The sequence below is a fragment of the Ptychodera flava genome, chromosome 10 (genome assembly GCF_041260155.1).
Source record: "Ptychodera flava strain L36383 chromosome 10, AS_Pfla_20210202, whole genome shotgun sequence".
Classification (NCBI taxonomy): Eukaryota; Metazoa; Hemichordata; class Enteropneusta; family Ptychoderidae; genus Ptychodera; species Ptychodera flava.
The window spans coordinates 12,054,011-12,071,867 of NC_091937.1; the positions used below are offsets into that span (position 1 = coordinate 12,054,011).

Here is a 17,857-nt window from a genome sequence, read left to right on the forward strand (position 1 = left end):
ATATAAAAAAGGTGAAAAATTCACATATGGCCGAGTGCTAATGTTTCAGATGGCTTATCGCAATGGATTTCAATCTAATATTCCACTTCACATTATATCCAAATTAAATTATAGCATAATAAAGAGTAGATGAAAAACTATATTTTAATTGAAGAGATGGCTGACCTTTTGGTCAAGCATTCTTATGTGAGGCATGTTGCAGCTGTTTGCGAAAAATATTCTCTTCCATCATTTCATACACTGAGAGTCTGGACAGGATCGAGAGATTTCGCTGTCTGTATTTATATTTTATATTCCGCAGCTGTAAATAGCTAGGGTTTTATAAGTCTATTAACTAGTCAGTGATGCCCCATCACAGGGTAATTTTATCTCTCCACAACTGATAGTTGTTCAAGGCTGTATGTGCGGGAATGCACGGAATGTCACTGGCTATGTCCACCATGTTCGCTATGCAGTGTCTTGGCTCTCCCCTGGATCTGTGCACTGCAGACAGCTGTGTGGCCAAGTCTTGCCCTTGCCATCCTCAATTGAAGTATTTGCCCGATACACCAGTAAACATGTCTGTCTTGTGTTGACAAATGACCCAAGAAAGCTGGCAGATCATTTATTCTCAGATGGGCAGTAAAAACCAGCAAATTTGTCACTATCATCGGAATAAGGGAGTGAGCATGGCAAGGAAAGGTTAGATTTAGCTGTCATAAATTACCAAAACTCTCAGACATATATATCAGCTGAAGATGTTATTGGAAACAGTTGAAAGCTATGCTGATATATCTATGCATGGCTTTTGCTTTTATTAAAACTGCAGCTGAAGATTTTCCTTCAATTACAATATCTAGACAATCTCTTGCCGATCATCACCTGAACCTACTCATCTTGACTTCCCTTCTGTTGCTTACGAGGCCCTTCCCACCGGTAAACCAGAAATTTCATTTATACTTCCAGCTTTTTAAAGAGCTCTCCTGATCACTTATATATTTTCAACAGCAGGCTCTCCATCTGAGTGGCGCTGCTTAGAATTCTATAAGAATGGCCGCACTTAAATATCGGCAGCATAACAGTTGTACAAACACTGTCAATGTCTCTTCAGGATCTAATTGCAAAGTTTGCATGTTCAATCTACTTAAAGAGCTCATTACACCCACTCAGGACTCATTATAAATCTCATAGCTCCTGTATTGCATGGAAATTTCCATGGACAAGCTTAAACTAAAGGGCAAGACTACGTTTATTGAGTTACCTATCAATATTTTCATAATGATTATAATCTAAAATGCATTAAAAAATTAAAGAGTTTTTGGGGCGGGACAATCTAGACTTAGAGAATGGAGAGATTTTGATAATGGCAGCTGTTTAGGCATGCCTTCGAAATGGACTTGATACACAGAATGCTTTGCACTGGAGGGGGGACCAAGGAGAGAAAAGGGTGACTTATCCAAACATATACCACAAATACTTGGCATCTTCAGAATAATATACTTTCATTCGCAAGAAATCTTCATAGCTGTATGTATGCTTCATAAATGTTTATTAGTAGGGCAACTACAGGTACTTGTATCACTGTGGACAACATGAAATGCATTCCTGACACACAGTTTGACATTGAATCAAACATCAGAACATCATTCAAATTGAAAGTTTAAACAAATCTGTACTTGGCAAGCTTTAATGTGTTTACTCAGAATTCTGCTTGGGGATATGGAGGGTTAGGTTGTATGCTGGCTTACATAACACCTTCACATAATTGTAAATTCACTTGTTGGGGGACTAAAACCTGGGGTCAAATTTTACAGCCCACAATTCACATTCAACTCGGCATTTCCATCTCTTTCTGTGGAGCCATCAATCCCCCTTTTGAAAGAAACAGACAGGAATTGGAAGTAACACAATATTAAGCTGCTGGGGTATACTGACTGAGTACTGAATAAATATTCCTGGCAAAATTTTGATAATGATATCGATCATTTTCTGTAAACCAATACCTATGACCTTTAACTTAATCCAGTTAAGTTCCAACCAATATTCTAAATTGATCAACAGATAAACTATAAAAATATATACATGGATAACAATCATTCCATTGGTTGGATGTATTTCCGATGTGCCTACATTGCAAGCAAGAACTTATAGCATTGATGACAATAGAATACATACTACTCATCTTTCAATGCAGCGTGATTTTACATTAAAAACGATGATGGATTCTCTGTAAAACATTTCATAAATGTAGTGCTAATGATGGCATCTGGGATATGTGATAGTTCAGTCTGTACAGTTTGTGTGCAAGCTTCAATTAGTTTGACAGGTGTAGACATGTGGGACTGCAAGATTGCAGTGACATACATGTAGGAGTTCAGAGCACATTTAGGCCAGGGGACAGAGTTACCATCCTCTGGTTGGAAGTCAAGGGTCACGTGGACTGTTGGTAGGAGAGCGCAATGATTGGTCACTCTGCAGCATGTGACAAAATGTTGCATCCTGATTGGTTGGTTGTTAACAATTTGATGGTAATTTTGGGCTCTTCACTATCAAATGCAGCAGAGTGACAGAAAATGGTTGCCGATATACAAAGGTGCGAAAGGGAACAGATTATACACAGAAACACTGACATATATCAACTTGTTAACATAACTTATCTGATATCAATATCTGTTTTGTGTAATCTTGGCCACTAAGTCAACAAGATAACTAGTGTGACTATACACAGTATAGCAAAAAAGGCTCAGAGAACATATAAAATATATTGAGACAAACTTACTGCTGGCACTAGTAGACGCTTGATTTCATTAACTGCCCTTGCAAGCTTGATCTCAGCACGTTCTTTGCTGTCTTCTACTGTGATTAGGACGTGTAATTCTTCATTCAAATGTTCCCAGTTTGGTTTTCCCCTATTTTGCTCTTCCTGCAAAAACAAATCAGAAGAGATAATAACATCACATTTCCTGCACTCAAGTGAATTGTGAAAAATTTGCTTGGCTCAAACATGAGTTTACGGTAGAATGCATCTCGGCAAAAGATATTCGGACTAAGAGTTTTACTATTCTTGTCTGGTCTATGGAAAGTTTTCATTGTCTACACTGTAAGTTTCATGAAAATCAAAAATCTTATTTTCCCCCATACAGTTTATACAGGAATGGCGGCCATTTTGAATTTGAGGTATCAATAAATATTTAGTATGTAGTTCGTTTGCATATGGACCCCTGGTTTTTATTTTATTCTTGATTTGGTACGAGTTGGCAAACTTTTGAGAAAAAAGTTCAAGTATTTCAGTTTCAAGGTGTGTGCTACCTAAAATTGTCATCTTTGACATATTGTTATCAGAGAAATCAGACTATAATAAAAGTGGTAGGAAGGCTATGAATATTAAAGTAAGACACAATTCATTTCAAATAAACTATCAGAAGAAAGCAGTAAGTGCTGGTGTGGTGAGGACTTTGACACTCCTAATACTACTAAAATTTTATTTCAAACAGTAATATCAATTTAAACATTTCGATGTAATGCAAGTAAAATGTACCGAAATTTTGCTTTTTGAATTTTTTTATGTACCAGTACAGTAGCATGTACAGTAGTTCCAGGATGGTGTGTGAGTGTATGGATTTCTATTGACTTGTATCATTTGCAAGATACTACTATGACATAAAAGGAAATGCTATCATTATGGTGTAAGGGTCTCAGACCAATAAGAATAATGAGAGTATCACAGTAGGTGATTCTATTTGAAATTTAAATTGACTTGTGTCTAGTTTCTGGTGTACCCTAGTTAACCCGTAATCAATCAAATTTTAGGGCAACTACATTGTGTTTCTGTGGCATAGTAAGATGCATCACTTTTGGGCAGGACAGTGCGAGAACATCAACTTAGTGTGAATATTCTTGTATAAATGGCAAGTTTGTCCTGTTGTGAAGAGGATAATTTGAGTTACAAGATGGCATTATTCCATTCTATAAGGGGTTTGCAGCGTTTTGCTGTCATGTATCCAAAGCACATCATCACTGTAAATGTAAATGGTCACAGGATTTTGTCCATTTCAAGTTGTTTCCAAGTGATGTCTAAATGCAGGCAAAAATTTGCTTTCAAGATTTATGACTGCCTGGACATGAGTTTACCATTGGGCATGAGAAAGTGAACTTACAAAGAGCAACTTATACTTCAGATATCAACAACAGCAATGACATGGGACCGGTGACTGGTTCCACATCAATGCACCAAAATAAGTATATTTTGTACTTGAACCAACACTATAATGACAAATATCCTTTCAAGTTTATGGAGAGGTTAACGTGAAACATGACTGATAATTTTTAATACATCAAGTAAAGCAATATTCACAACATTGAATAATGAAATAGACAGAAACACAATATTACAAGGTACACGAACACAGACAGTTATGTACATGTGGCTCCGAAAAGAGAAGCAGTAAAATGCAACTCATAGTGCCTCACAGAAAAATCTCCAGTCTCTTAAAAAGTAGTATCAGAACTACTTGAGAAAAAAATTGCGTGTATTAAAGCTCCTTTTTATAACCATACTTGGTCTGTGAATTGTCCAATGGGGTTCAATGAGGACTGGCAAAATGACATTGAAACACTCAATGTCATGAACAATTTGCAAAACCAAGGTTATGACTGGATCTGCCCTACTTAAATACTCTAGGATGTGACCACTCAGCCAATATGGCGCCTCGCTGACACTTAAAAGACTTCTTGATGGAAGAATAGTTTTCATATTACACAAATTGGTCGACGGCTGACAACGAAATTTCAAGAAATTTGCAAACTGACGTCCAAGTTACAAGATACAGGGCTTATCAGACAGCAAGCCATCATCATGGCGGCTGCAAATATGAAATGTACGTGACAGGAAGTGGCATGGTCTCTAAAGGATTAGTTTGAAATAAGCGAAAGAAGTCTGCATAAAATCTGCATGTGTAATTTGCATGACTTCACATACAAATCAATGAAATACTCTACAAAGTGGCGTGACAACACCTCATTACAATACATCACCATGAAGCTGGAATACATCTGAATACTGTCAGCGATCAGAACATCTCAAAATCATTAACTTTCCAATTCAATTGCCTAATTCAATGACTAAATTATACAGTTTTCTCAAACAAATGAATAATAAAAAATTTACAATTTTGAACTGAGTATTGGCTGACTCATCTCTCTGGCACACACATTTTGTACTCAGTGACTGGAACACCTGGGGACAGTAATTGTCAGTGCACAAAAATGTTTTCCTATGATCAGTTTACTCAACACTAGGGTAAAGGGAATACGCATAAAAGGAACAAATATATTGACTGCGATATCATCTTGCTGGCAAGCAGAATGGCAGTATTCCATAGGGCCAGGATCTGACAAAAAATCCTGTGCTTGAGAAAAACATGAAACTAGCCAGCTCCTGTGGGGAAGACAATATCTAGGACTGTCGGAAATACTAGAGCAGAGATCTACAAGAAGATGGGCCACTTGTTTGAGAAGCGTGTCATTCAGACAGGATCACTGGGGATACACACATCATGAAATTGCCCGAGGTGGAGGCTACTTTGAATACATCCATCTATGCAGCACCGACAATGCAAGAATCATGAATGCAGCGGATTTCAGATGGAAATGTTCCTCCTAATGATTCCGCTGATCCAGCTGCATTTTGACCTCCCAACCGTCGAGACAAGGCAGTCAGTCAACATCCACAGAATTTCTTTTTTTCTTAAAACGGAATCATTTTGCATTTTTTTCCAGTCAATTATTCAAATGTAGAGCAATAATTCCCCCAAGGTCTATTTCCTCTTTCCTTTTCTACATATGCCTTTGAACTGTTAACACTACATCATTGTGAAATTTGTTCTCTCCATTACAAGAGACTGCAGCCTGAGCTGATTACTGGCCAGAAAGGCCCCTATTCTTTAGGATAATCAGTTAAAATCCCGGCGGACAAGAGATAAATTGATTTTTGATGAAAAAGAACTCACAGCCTTGCTTTCAATTTATTAATTGATTTCCTATGAACAAGTATTCCATTAATGGCGACAATCATAGCAAGATGGGATAAATAAGGCCTGCGTATCACTGAGACAAGCAGTGTACACGGTGGCTGCTGGATAGATGTTGATCCTCTGCATCATTGATACACATGCCAAAGCTCTGCACTTGTAACGGTGAAGATTTGGAGAGCAGTACATTGACATGATAATCTGAAAGCCTCTGCATCAACAGCAAAGATGAGGATCATCAGCATTGACTTTTGATGATGGCAAGATAGATGTAACCATGGCAGTGAGATATCTTTGCGTGGTCCCCATTACGACTGCAACAAATGGACTTGCTTAAGACTTTCTGATTTTATCACTTGGTTGCCATGGCAATACATCACCATGCCGACAAGTGGGGATGTAGTCACCATGGAAACAGTCTTACCTTCTTTTTATCTCTCATTGAACCTTTTCCTCTGACCATAATCTTGCATCCTGTGAGTCTTTCAAGTTCTTGTGCTGTTTTACCTCGTGGGCCGAGTATCCTTCCCACAAAATTATACTGCAAAGAGAAAAACACAAACAAGTTAGACTATATCTGCACACATCAGAATGCACATCAGCCAACTTAATTTTAAAGTCAGAAGAAACTTGAGGTAGAATACGCCTTGGGGACAGATATTCGGACTCTCAAACTTTCATAATTCTGCTTTGGTCCACCACTTGTTGGGGCTTATTTTGAAGAAAAGTTTTAAATCGCTTAGGTTTGTAAAAATCAGGAATTTTATTTTCCTTCATAGAGATAACAGAGAGAAGATGGACATTCTAATTTCAAATATCAGTAAATATTAGTAATTTGTTTCTCCAGTACCAAAGTTTGGACAGTGACCCCGATATTATTTGGACAGTGACCCCGATATTTATTCTTGATCTTGAAACAGAACAGTTGGAATTTGCTGTTGACAGAGGAAGATTTGAAATTTTAACTTTCAAGGCATGAACTACCTAATACAGACTGTATTATTAGGAAGTATAAGGAAGGTAGAGGTGGAATGCTGGTAAAAGTTCTTGAGTGAACTGAAAGATTAAATAACAACTGTGACTGCAAGCTACAATATTTCATTTCGCAGTCTAAGATAGAGAAAATCCATACCAGATGCCAACCTTTGGACAGGAGCATAACTCCCTGATAAGAAAACAACAGCTGAAAGAAACGTCAGACTGGGGAAAGGGGTCTATTATGCAGGCTGTTTTTATTCTGGCAACTCAAAAAATGATACTTTAATGGACTACTCTTGCAGGAAAGAAGAAAAGTCACTCTCCCTTATGTGTCAAAATCTCGCCTTATGTGCAATGCCTTTTGAATTCAATGGGTAATGTCTGTCACCCAGTGAAAAGACCTGAGATGTAAAGAATGCACCAGCTTTCACAACACCGATACTGATCACTTAATCAGCCCATCCCTTCCTTTTACCTGTATGCCAAAGGCAAGGAAAAACCAGCATCTTAATTAAGTGTTTTTGTTTTGTATCATTCTTGGAATCTGCAGGAAAGACTGCCTTAGGATTATCCTATCAAGAGGCTGTGTTGTTTTCCATTTCATATAACAGCATTTCTCCGGAAAATATACTTATCATATAATGTTAACAATTCCCCAATCCCTGTCATGCATGCACGATACTGTGCAAAGCTAAGGCTAATGTGAACGCGGATGTAACACAATACAAGGCAGATGAATATAAGGAAAGCAAATGAACTATATTCATCTGTGCGAACTATATTCATCTGTGCATATACAAGTATTTTGGAGGGTGGATATTGAAAAGCAGATATCGTACACTGTGTCACCATGATCTTATCAGGTATTATTGTTTTAACCCTCTTATAACCACTGTAGTTTGGCCCAAACCAATGTTTATCATGATTGTGAGACTGTTTACAGAGAGAGAGACTGGGGTGAATAGGTTCTTTCACCACCAAATTTTTGTGTATTCGCAGTTTTTTCAAAAGTTGGCGGACATATCTCAAGGGGGTCAGGTGCAGAGGAAAGAGCTGAAGGATTTAATATGTAATGTCATTAGGGGTTCCAGAATTTGTAAATTTCAAAGAAATTCCATACAAGCATTACCGTCTTTTTGACATTCTTTTTTAACTTGACACTTGATGGTTTTGATGCCTGTCCAAATCAGTGCACATCTAGACAACCCATAAGCTACAAAAGCATACAAATTTCTCCTAGCGCAGAATCCACAAAAATTCCATTAAAAGTTTTTCATTGATTTCAAACACAGGACTGGTATCATCAGATTAATTCCTTATTGACCCCCCTGAAGAGCCACATATCTCAATGTCTCTGAAAGACTCCCAGTGTCTCAATAGATGAATGGCCCACGACATCGTCCTGAAAAGATTACACACCCAGACATCCTGTAAGGACCATACATGTCACACTACATTGTACCATTTGCATTTAGATCCACATTTTAATCCGTTTCTTGTCCCTCTATAGCAGGACCCCCTCACAATCTCTATCTCCCTGAATCACACAAATGACTATTCAGTGACACATCCACATGCATCATGCTTTTGTCAGGGCACAGAATTCCACCAACATATACAATCAGCCAGTACTCAAAGCTACGGAACAAATACCCCATCCACTGTCACACATGAAAAGCTAGGATTCATTAAATGTTGTGAATAAACCTACAACAAGCCCCATTCCACGTGTATGACACGGCTTAACAATTTGAATTTGAAAATCTGAAACAGGCTATGGTAGGAAAATATCTCTGCTGACACGAAAATGAAAATGCAGCCTTCATGAATATAATATACAATGTATTTAGCTGTGTTTGCTACAATGACTCCAGGGCACACCTAGTTTTGTAGATAGTTTTGTATGGTAAACCTAACATCCTGCAATTGTCAGATTTTTGCTGCAGGCAAAATATGCAAGTAATACCATGGCGGCTTGCAACTGGATTATTTTGGACTGTGTTTCTTCTTTTTTATTACTTTCTATCGATTTTTCTCTCCCTCGAACTGTTCACAAAAAATATGACAATGCAGATTTCATTCATGCACATTTATCCAATAAGGGACTGATATAAAATTGTCACCAAATGTTGCATAGAATTTACAAATTTTGCAACCTCATGACATCACTATGGACTGAACAATGGATGGAAAGTGTATATGATTATTAATCAGCGACACACAGTATCAAGAAAGTTTATGTGAATTGACACTAAGATTTCATATTACTTTTAAGTTTTGACTTGTCTATCTTCCTTAAGGTAGAACGCACCTCGGGGACAGACATTCGGACTCTCAAACTTTTACAGTTCTCTTCTGATATACCACATGTGGGGTTCATTTTAAAGCTCTTGGTGAAAGAAAACTTTTCACCGGCTTAGTTTTTTGAAATTCGAAAATTTTTACATTTTGCCATAGAGTTAACACAGGGATGGCGGCCATTTTGAATTTCTAATATCAGTAAATCTTGGGTTATTTGTTTCTCTACAACCAAAATTTGCACGGTGACCCCCTATTTTCATTCTTGATTTTGAAAGAGAATGAATGAAAGATTCCTTGAGGAAAGTTAGAGCAAAAGTTTAAGTCTTTCACTTTCGAGGTGCATATTCCCTTTAAATGAAACCTGCAGCCTATTATTTGTGAGAAGGCGCTACATTTGTTATCGGTTTTCATACAACATCAACAAAAATAACAAATAAGGGGGGTTGCATCTATCAGAGGTCAAGACAGGCAGGACTGGTATGATGACTTTTAGTGTCATTATAATTATTCCTAAAACCAATCTGTTTGAAAATAATGGCCTGTTTTCACATTTCAGAGCAACATTTCTTCACAGTGTTGGATTAGAAAACCAAGTGAGTTGGTTCAGGTTTCCATGAAGTAAATCTTATTATATTATAAACAGCTCATCACAAATAAAACAAGTAACCTACAGATCAAGTACACTGCAACATTAATTTTGATTTTAATCAATATTTATCATTATTTATTCATTTTAATTTAACATTTTGCATTTTAACAACAACCACAAACTGCTATTCGGAATCAGATCAAAGTTGATTCTGAGCTGTTTAAAAACATAATCCGTACATCTTTTTTGCATCAATCTGTTCAGTATCTTCATCCGACAACATCCCTGCTCAATTGCACTACAGGTGACCCCTGACCTCATATAATAGCGGATATAAATTACATGTCACTCTTAGCACAAATGATGCATTATAGGCCAAGTGGGTGGTCAACCTTGGGCAAATAAATTTTCAAAGACAGTCAACATTCTGCAAGATGTATTTGCCATCTCTGTGGTACTGACAAACACAAGACCTTGCCGGACGACGTCATATCTATGGGTTTTCGGCTCTTTTCATGTACGCAATGGCTGAAGCATCTCCTCTTGCAAAAACAGAAAAAATTTATGTTCAAGTAAAGTAGAAACGGTACCATTATTTATTGATGATATTAATTTTTTAGTTGATCGTTCCATTAAGTCTTCTTGGAGGATACGAAGAAAATGTCAGATAAACAACATCATATGAAATTTCTCAGCATATTTCAATACTCCAGGTAGATGGTTTGTTCTGATTTTACATAAGATAAATATTTACATCAATTCTATGTTTAATTTGGCACTTACTAAAAAAAGCAGCTGAAGTGATTTTTCTTTAGCAAAGTGGTTTATGTGGAGAAAAAACTTGACAGCTGTGGAATAATCATAACTTCTTGAAGAGTTGATTTACAAGGTGAGATAAAGATTCCAGTAGCATTACAAGTGCATGTTGCTATGGAAACATATAGAAACGTGTATCCAAGGTCAAGTTGGATTAAGAACAGTGAGAAATCCACGACTTGATAGCCTGAACAGGTAGACACAGATTTTCATCACATGTACATACTCCTTAAGCTAATTGAATGAAATACTAAATTAATGCATCAAGATGCCATGAGCACATTTGAGCAAAAAGATTTGTTCACAGCTTGTCTGCAAGACTGGAAGACAAATATGCTTAAAATTTAGATTTAGAAATTAAACATGAGAACTGCAGTCAGTAAACATCTGACATTTACTGTAAACCACTGAGGAACGATGTCATTTATCTTGTCGTTTTGTTGTATTGGCTTGAACCAACGCTTGCAGTTCCATGTCAATGATTGTAACCTTTTAAACAGTCCTGCATTTCCTTCCATACACAGATACACATTCAACTTTGCCATTTCTATGCAATAGAACATACAGTGGCTTCTATAAAACTTTGATGGTGGCACGGTTGAGATATGTGAAAGGAAGCTCTTGATTGGGACTCGGATGTAAAATTTCACACACAACCACTGTGTGTACATTATTCAGAGGGCAATATCCCCCAATACGACAATTGTGAATCTGATTTCTTTCCGTTGGTAAGCTGAGCTGTACCAAGCAAGTGTAAACAAGTGAATCAGTAACGCATACTACAGAGCAGAGGATCAAATGATGGAATCAAATCCAATGTAAAACCAAAGGCCCGCATTTCCTGTACACCCATGTATATGCTAATTTCAAAATGTGACCTTCCACAACAATTCATTCATCTGTGCAACTGAATATTAGGCGCAACGCTTTTCATTGACTTCAACTTTCACTGCCGACTTCATTACCATTTTAAATCAAGAGTCAAAGTTTATTTTCTCAGTTTTTCTCAGTTCATTCCTAATCACATTCGTCAAATGTTTCAGACTCACTTTTTTCTCTGTTGTTTTAGGTAAATTTCTCAATGTATGCAGACAAACAGGAAGGGTATCAAATTGCAACAACTTCGATTCGGGTGTCTCAGGCGAGCACTTGTCGGACATGAATATTTCATATTGTCTGGTAGGTTTCAATGCATGTGTTTTTTTGGATTCGGCTGGGTGAATAAACTGACGTGGTGATAGACCAGAACCGGCTATCTACAACATGCAAACCAGCATGTTTTTGGTAAAATCTATCCTAAACTTTCAACCATACCCTGATTCAGTAACACCAACCATGCAACCTTAAAATGATACAAATGAACTTTACACCGCTGCCAATTTCTTTGCCATAATAACACTCCCTTTCTTCTGTACACCAACCAGATATATTACCTTCATTTCAAGAAAATCTTCAACATCGTCATCTAATCTGTATTCCTTCCTCAAAAATTTTTCCTGGCATGTAAAGGCATGTTAATCCAACTGGCATAGACAAACCCTTATCATCTGAAAGGGCAATTGTAACGCTAATCCGCAATCTATGCACGATTCCGGAGTAATTGTACCCAGAAACAATGCAAGCAATCCATATGCAATGCTGGCTCGGCCACCGTCCATTGTCACAAAACAGACTGACAGTGTTTACAAAGCCATTGTTGTATTTTCAATTGCAATTCTCAAAAAAAAAACCCTCGGTGAATGGACACAAATGCTACCACAAGAAGTTTTGTATCGTTGCAGCCACTGGTTTTGACTCAATATGAAAACCAGTGCTTGGCCTGCTTTGCTAAATCATTCACAAATAGCATGATCAGGATGTGTGAAACTGGCACAGCGGAAACAATACGTCTATGAGGTTCACTTCTTGCAGTTGCTGAAACCAATTAGACAAGAAATGAGGAACCTCACAAGTTGTCGATTTATCTGTACAGACTAGATAATTGTTTGTTATCAAAGGAGTGGGGGGACTACCAAAAAACTGGTCCAAACATGTCTACTGGAGCGTGAACTTGATTTTGTAGGATTCTTTTCAAGTGACCACAGCACACCTTAGAAAACGCCAAGTAAAGAGTGCAATGGTGATGTAACACGACATGGTCCACTCTCAATATTGAGAAGTCTAGTCTTTCATGCTTTGAACAGACTTGTCAATGTGATTTGTTTCGGTCTGCTTGACTTGGAATGCCTTGGACTCCAGCAGCAGATTCCCCTTAGAAAATTTACCCCTCTCATGGAAAGAATAACGCTGATGGCTTCAATTCAGGAAAGTAAATGAATCAAAATCACAACTTGTCCTGTATTTCAGCAAACCAGATAAATTGCAATGCTGCACAGATGTTTGACATGAAAGGCAAGATGCAGTCTTGGGTGAACAGCAAGAATCAAGTCACTTGATATGATTTGAGCGTACTCAGTGACCCTTGACCTTTCCACAGCTCTGTACCTATTGTACGGGAGCCCTTCAACTTCATACGCTTTGATTGTAATTGGGCGAGACTGTGCATGCTCAATTGCTTTGCTCAGCAGGGTTTCCCATTCAAACTTAACCAAACCTACCAAATTTCCCCCTGCCCTTTGACTTTGCAATGAATGGTACTGACAATCAGACAGCAAAGCGTTGTCATTTCCCATCATTCAATGTATCCACTGGAAACAAGTATCATCACTTTGGCACACTATCATTACATTTACAACCTGCTCTGTCCTTCATATTAATTCATTAAAATTCATTTAAGTTAAAAAAAAATCAGCGGTATATGTGTCCTGTAAAAATGTTTACTTCTATAAGGAACTTCGGTAAATATAGATCACATTATCTACACTTGATATCGTGATATTACAATGTCAACTAATAATCATGATAAGCAAAAAATGGACATGAAAAATAGTGATGAGCAGAAGACATAACTTGAACAAAATATTGTTGAGTGACTTAAATGTGGGGAAAATAATTTTTTTAACTCAACAGTAAATGGGCATTAGTCTGTTGATGACAATGACAACTTTAGCTTTCAATTGAAGAGTTCGTGTTGACCTCATTGTTTTTTTATTAACATGCAGATATAAATATGTCCCCAAATTTGGATTAAATTTTTGGCAATAACGCTTACAGTAAAGACAAAAGTAACTACAAATGCTACTGCAAATGTTATGATGAACACTAAAAGACATCAACGGCTCAGACTGCAAGCTCTAACAACATCCATACATACTACACACTGGCAAAATTGGTCTGAATTTCTTGCAGTAGTGTCAGATGTCACCTGTAACAAACCTATAACCATGAAGAGCCCCACTGAGGAACTTCAGTGTGGGCACATCATGATCAAATCCACTTGTTATGAGGAAATGAATTCAAATGCAATTACTAAATCATTCATGATGAATTAGTATTACCGGTAGTAATAAAAATATCCCTTTAGTCATTCTTGGATGGGATGAATTCTTTAACTTCCCTTTGTTGAACACTACAATTGACGGGTCTGCAATTTCAGCCATAGGCCCTCGGGCTGACATAAAATGTACATAGATGGTTGAAAAGATATTCAAATTAAAAGTCTGTTCAGGGTTCATCCTGACGACTATTCATTTCCATCTCAACAGGAGACATTTCTTACTGCATGCACCATCAGAAACTGTAACAGCATACTGAGTTAAGCTAGAGAAATCCCCCAGGCCATAGCTCACAGCAGTGTGACCACATGTACCTGCCCGATAAAATCATCTCCACTTTCTTCCACTGCCGGACCCTCTTGAAGAGGTTTAAACGCAATCTCATTTAATTATCTCTCGCCAAATTCCACCAGGGTGTTGAGCCATTCACATGTCAAACCAAATTTCCAGCAACAATTCCCACACGCTCTGCACCCTATCAGGGTAGTTATTTCATTCTTGCATAATCTCTTGTACCAATCTCCATGGATTCAAGTGCAATACGAACAGCATGTGATATCTACATGTGCTTTTCCTTCCTGTCTTACAACTCCCTACACAAATGTAATTTGCATGCATTTTAAATCTTGCTGATAGGATTTTATAAAATTGTGACAACCACTTGCAAACAACAATATCTGTGAACAAGCTGCAAGACCAACTCAGCTTCATTTTATACAATATTACACTGGCAAAGTCATTCCGAGTCATTTCATGAAACTTGGCACTTAGCTCAGACAATAGAAGTCACACATTTAACTATCAGCTAAGACTCTCCAATGTCACTGTATTTGATATCAATTGACACAATTTTCATTGATATTCATTTTGCCCCCACGATAATGATTGTTAAAAATGCTGACTCAGCATTTCTATCATTATTCTATTTTACTCACAGCCTTATATATTTCACAAACTAGCATGACCCCAACTGTCTTCTCCCAAGCTTGATGTTCATAGGATGTCATAATGGAAAACCAAAAAGCACTATATATTATAAAGCTTCAAAAGATGTACCTAAGATTTTATTATATAGCTCAGGAATATTCATATTAAAGCAGAATGTGCCTGGGCACAGATACAAAAATTTTTTTAATTCAAATACTTTTCTAGTCTATTGCGTTTTGAAGCGCTTGAAAAAATAAAGTTTTTAATGTCTTAGGTTTTTGAAATCGAACATTTAATTTTTCTATGAGGTATAATACTGGCATGGAAGCCATTTTGAATTTCAAATATCAGTCAATGCTGGCTGTTTTGTTACTCTATAGTACCAAAATTTGAAAAGTGACCCCTTATTTTTATTTTAGATGTCCTGAGAGAATGGTTGAAAGTTTCAAACAGGAAAGTTGGGGCAAAGGTGAAAGTATTTCAATTTTGAGGCACATACTACCTTAACAACTGAAAGTGGATTCCTATATATTGATTCTGGATTAATATATTGTTGATACCTGATACACATACAATAGGCAAACAAAAAAAAACGGAAATGCAGCAGCTCTAAAATTAGACAAGTTTTTTTTTATCTAGTACAAATAATGTTACCACAGTTAGCAAAAGATTATGATCTATTTCCGTTTTTTCTGATATGCTACTTAATCATGCCATCACGTATTAAGGGCATTCACCTGGCACCAAAAAAAAAAAAATTAATTTAATTTATGTGGCTCAAGTTCACTTACTTCTGTGTGTCCTGTTTGAAGTGAATATATACGCAGACTTCCAGTATTAATAGACTTAAAAAGGGAAGTTCATATAACATTCCCACATAACGATAAAATTTGGGTTACACATTGTTTGTTAAGTGGAGAGGAATTCAACACAACTGTACATATATAAGTTCCTGGGTCAATTCATGTTCCTGGGTCAATTCATGTTCCTGGGTCAATTCATGGCTCTGCAGCTGAAGAACAGTGGGTCCAATCGACTTAAGGGGTCCTCCCATAGCTTTGTGCATGGACTGGATCCCCTATGGTGTTGATTTGTAAAATTTTTCACTATAGGACCAGTACTTCTTAAATCTTTTCCTACATTTTCAAAACCTGACTAGATGCACATTACATGAATACACACATATGCAAGATCATCAATGTATATTTACTGTCGCTTGAGGTGTTATAAATGTAAACTATAGGTGAGAAGTTGTTGAGAAAATTACACACTTGCATACAGCGAAAACTGACGAGGTCTAATCTGTTTTAGGAGGAAACCTAGAACAAAGTGGATGTTTGGCAGCCAAATATCCAACATCAGGATGTTAAAAATTCTACCTCAGGGCTCATTCAACACAGAGCTTACCATCTTACGTAAGCTTTTCACTGCGGGGCTTTGCAAACACTTGCCACACCGGCAAAACAAAAACACGCCAGAAAAGAGAGAAAAATGCCACTGCATGTTGATGGTTCACTTTGAAGACTGAGAGGCCCCTTGCAATGGACAATAAGATGATGCATACATCCCCCACAGCGACATTGTTAATGCCTGTCTCAAATTCTAAAACCTGTTTGCATATGGTTGTAATTCGTATTAAAACTTTGCTTCAGACTTGCAGCTGACTTTTTTAGCCCTAAAAATCACGTTGAAACATGCCCTTGTCAACTATTTGCAAAAAATCCTGTCAACAAAGAATTTAGAAAAAGCAACTGTCTAACACACTTTTTTTCTACTCTGAACAAACATTTTTGTCATGCCTTCCATACATTAGGAATCAAATGACACACGATCAACATGCAAGTTCAGAGTTCACTGTAATGCAATTCATTGACTGGAATTAATATAAAAAATAACTTTAACTCTAATGGTCTATGCTAACTATTAAAATACTAATTAAAACTTAAGTTATACAAACATTTACGGGCGCAATGTTTGTTTTTCATTATTTTCACTCTAATATATAACAAAGAGGAAATCGCTTATCATTCATTACACTGACACTTCAAAATCAGATAAAACACCCTATTAAACAGAAAGTTTTAATTCAGCCAATCAGCATTGGGATTTTGACAATAACATGAGTATATAGTGCTTTCCTGCCTTCCTCTTTCTCCCAAGTGGTATTTATTTCTATGGTTTGTCTACAGAGCCTGGTAGAAAAAGGATTAATTGCATATCCACTCTGAGTGAAGAATCATTGTACTGGTAAAAACTGTCACACAATACTTGATCATTTCTTTGCACTCAGCAAGACCAACAGAGAAATTTAGAGCCTGCCATAACAAGGAATTGTTAAATCTCCACAATCTGCTGGCTTAACCCCTGACAACAGTTGGTAAATTTACTCAACTGTACATAACATGATGAGTTATATTATAAACTGTGTGATTATAAAATATAAATAATGTATAAACGATGTTTGCCATGGTCATGTTCCAACAAACATACTGTATCTTAGTTCTGTCAAAAAATCATACAAAAGCACTTAAAAATACATAAACAAAGCAACCTAATTCAAAATAAAAATACACAACAGTGTAATGTGTTTACAATAACAGCATGTGTAAATAAACAGCTTAATTACAAATCATGGCAAATCTTATGGACTGTATAAGTAATCCATTCGTCAATCTATCATTATTGATATGAGGTACGAGTGGGCATGTATATTTTGCTTCAGGGACAACAAGAATGACATCTGATTGACATGTTACTTTTTGCATAATACTACTTTCTCCGAAGAGCTGGGGACAGTTCATGAG

General features: G+C 37.0%; 1 protein-coding gene across 4 annotated transcripts in view; it reads right to left on the reverse strand.

Moving 5' to 3' along the window:
* LOC139142009 (KH domain-containing RNA-binding protein QKI-like) overlaps window positions 1-17,857 on the reverse strand; it is a 63,801-nt gene that overhangs the window by 22,222 nt on the left and 23,722 nt on the right. For all 4 annotated transcript variants that reach the window (XM_070711791.1, XM_070711792.1, XM_070711790.1 and 1 more), the window contains exons 3-4: window positions 6,433-6,549; window positions 2,759-2,902 (exon numbers count right to left, since the gene is read on the reverse strand). In XM_070711791.1, the coding sequence (XP_070567892.1) occupies window positions 2,759-2,902; window positions 6,433-6,549 (261 nt within the window). The remainder of the gene's footprint in view (window positions 1-2,758; window positions 2,903-6,432; window positions 6,550-17,857) is intronic.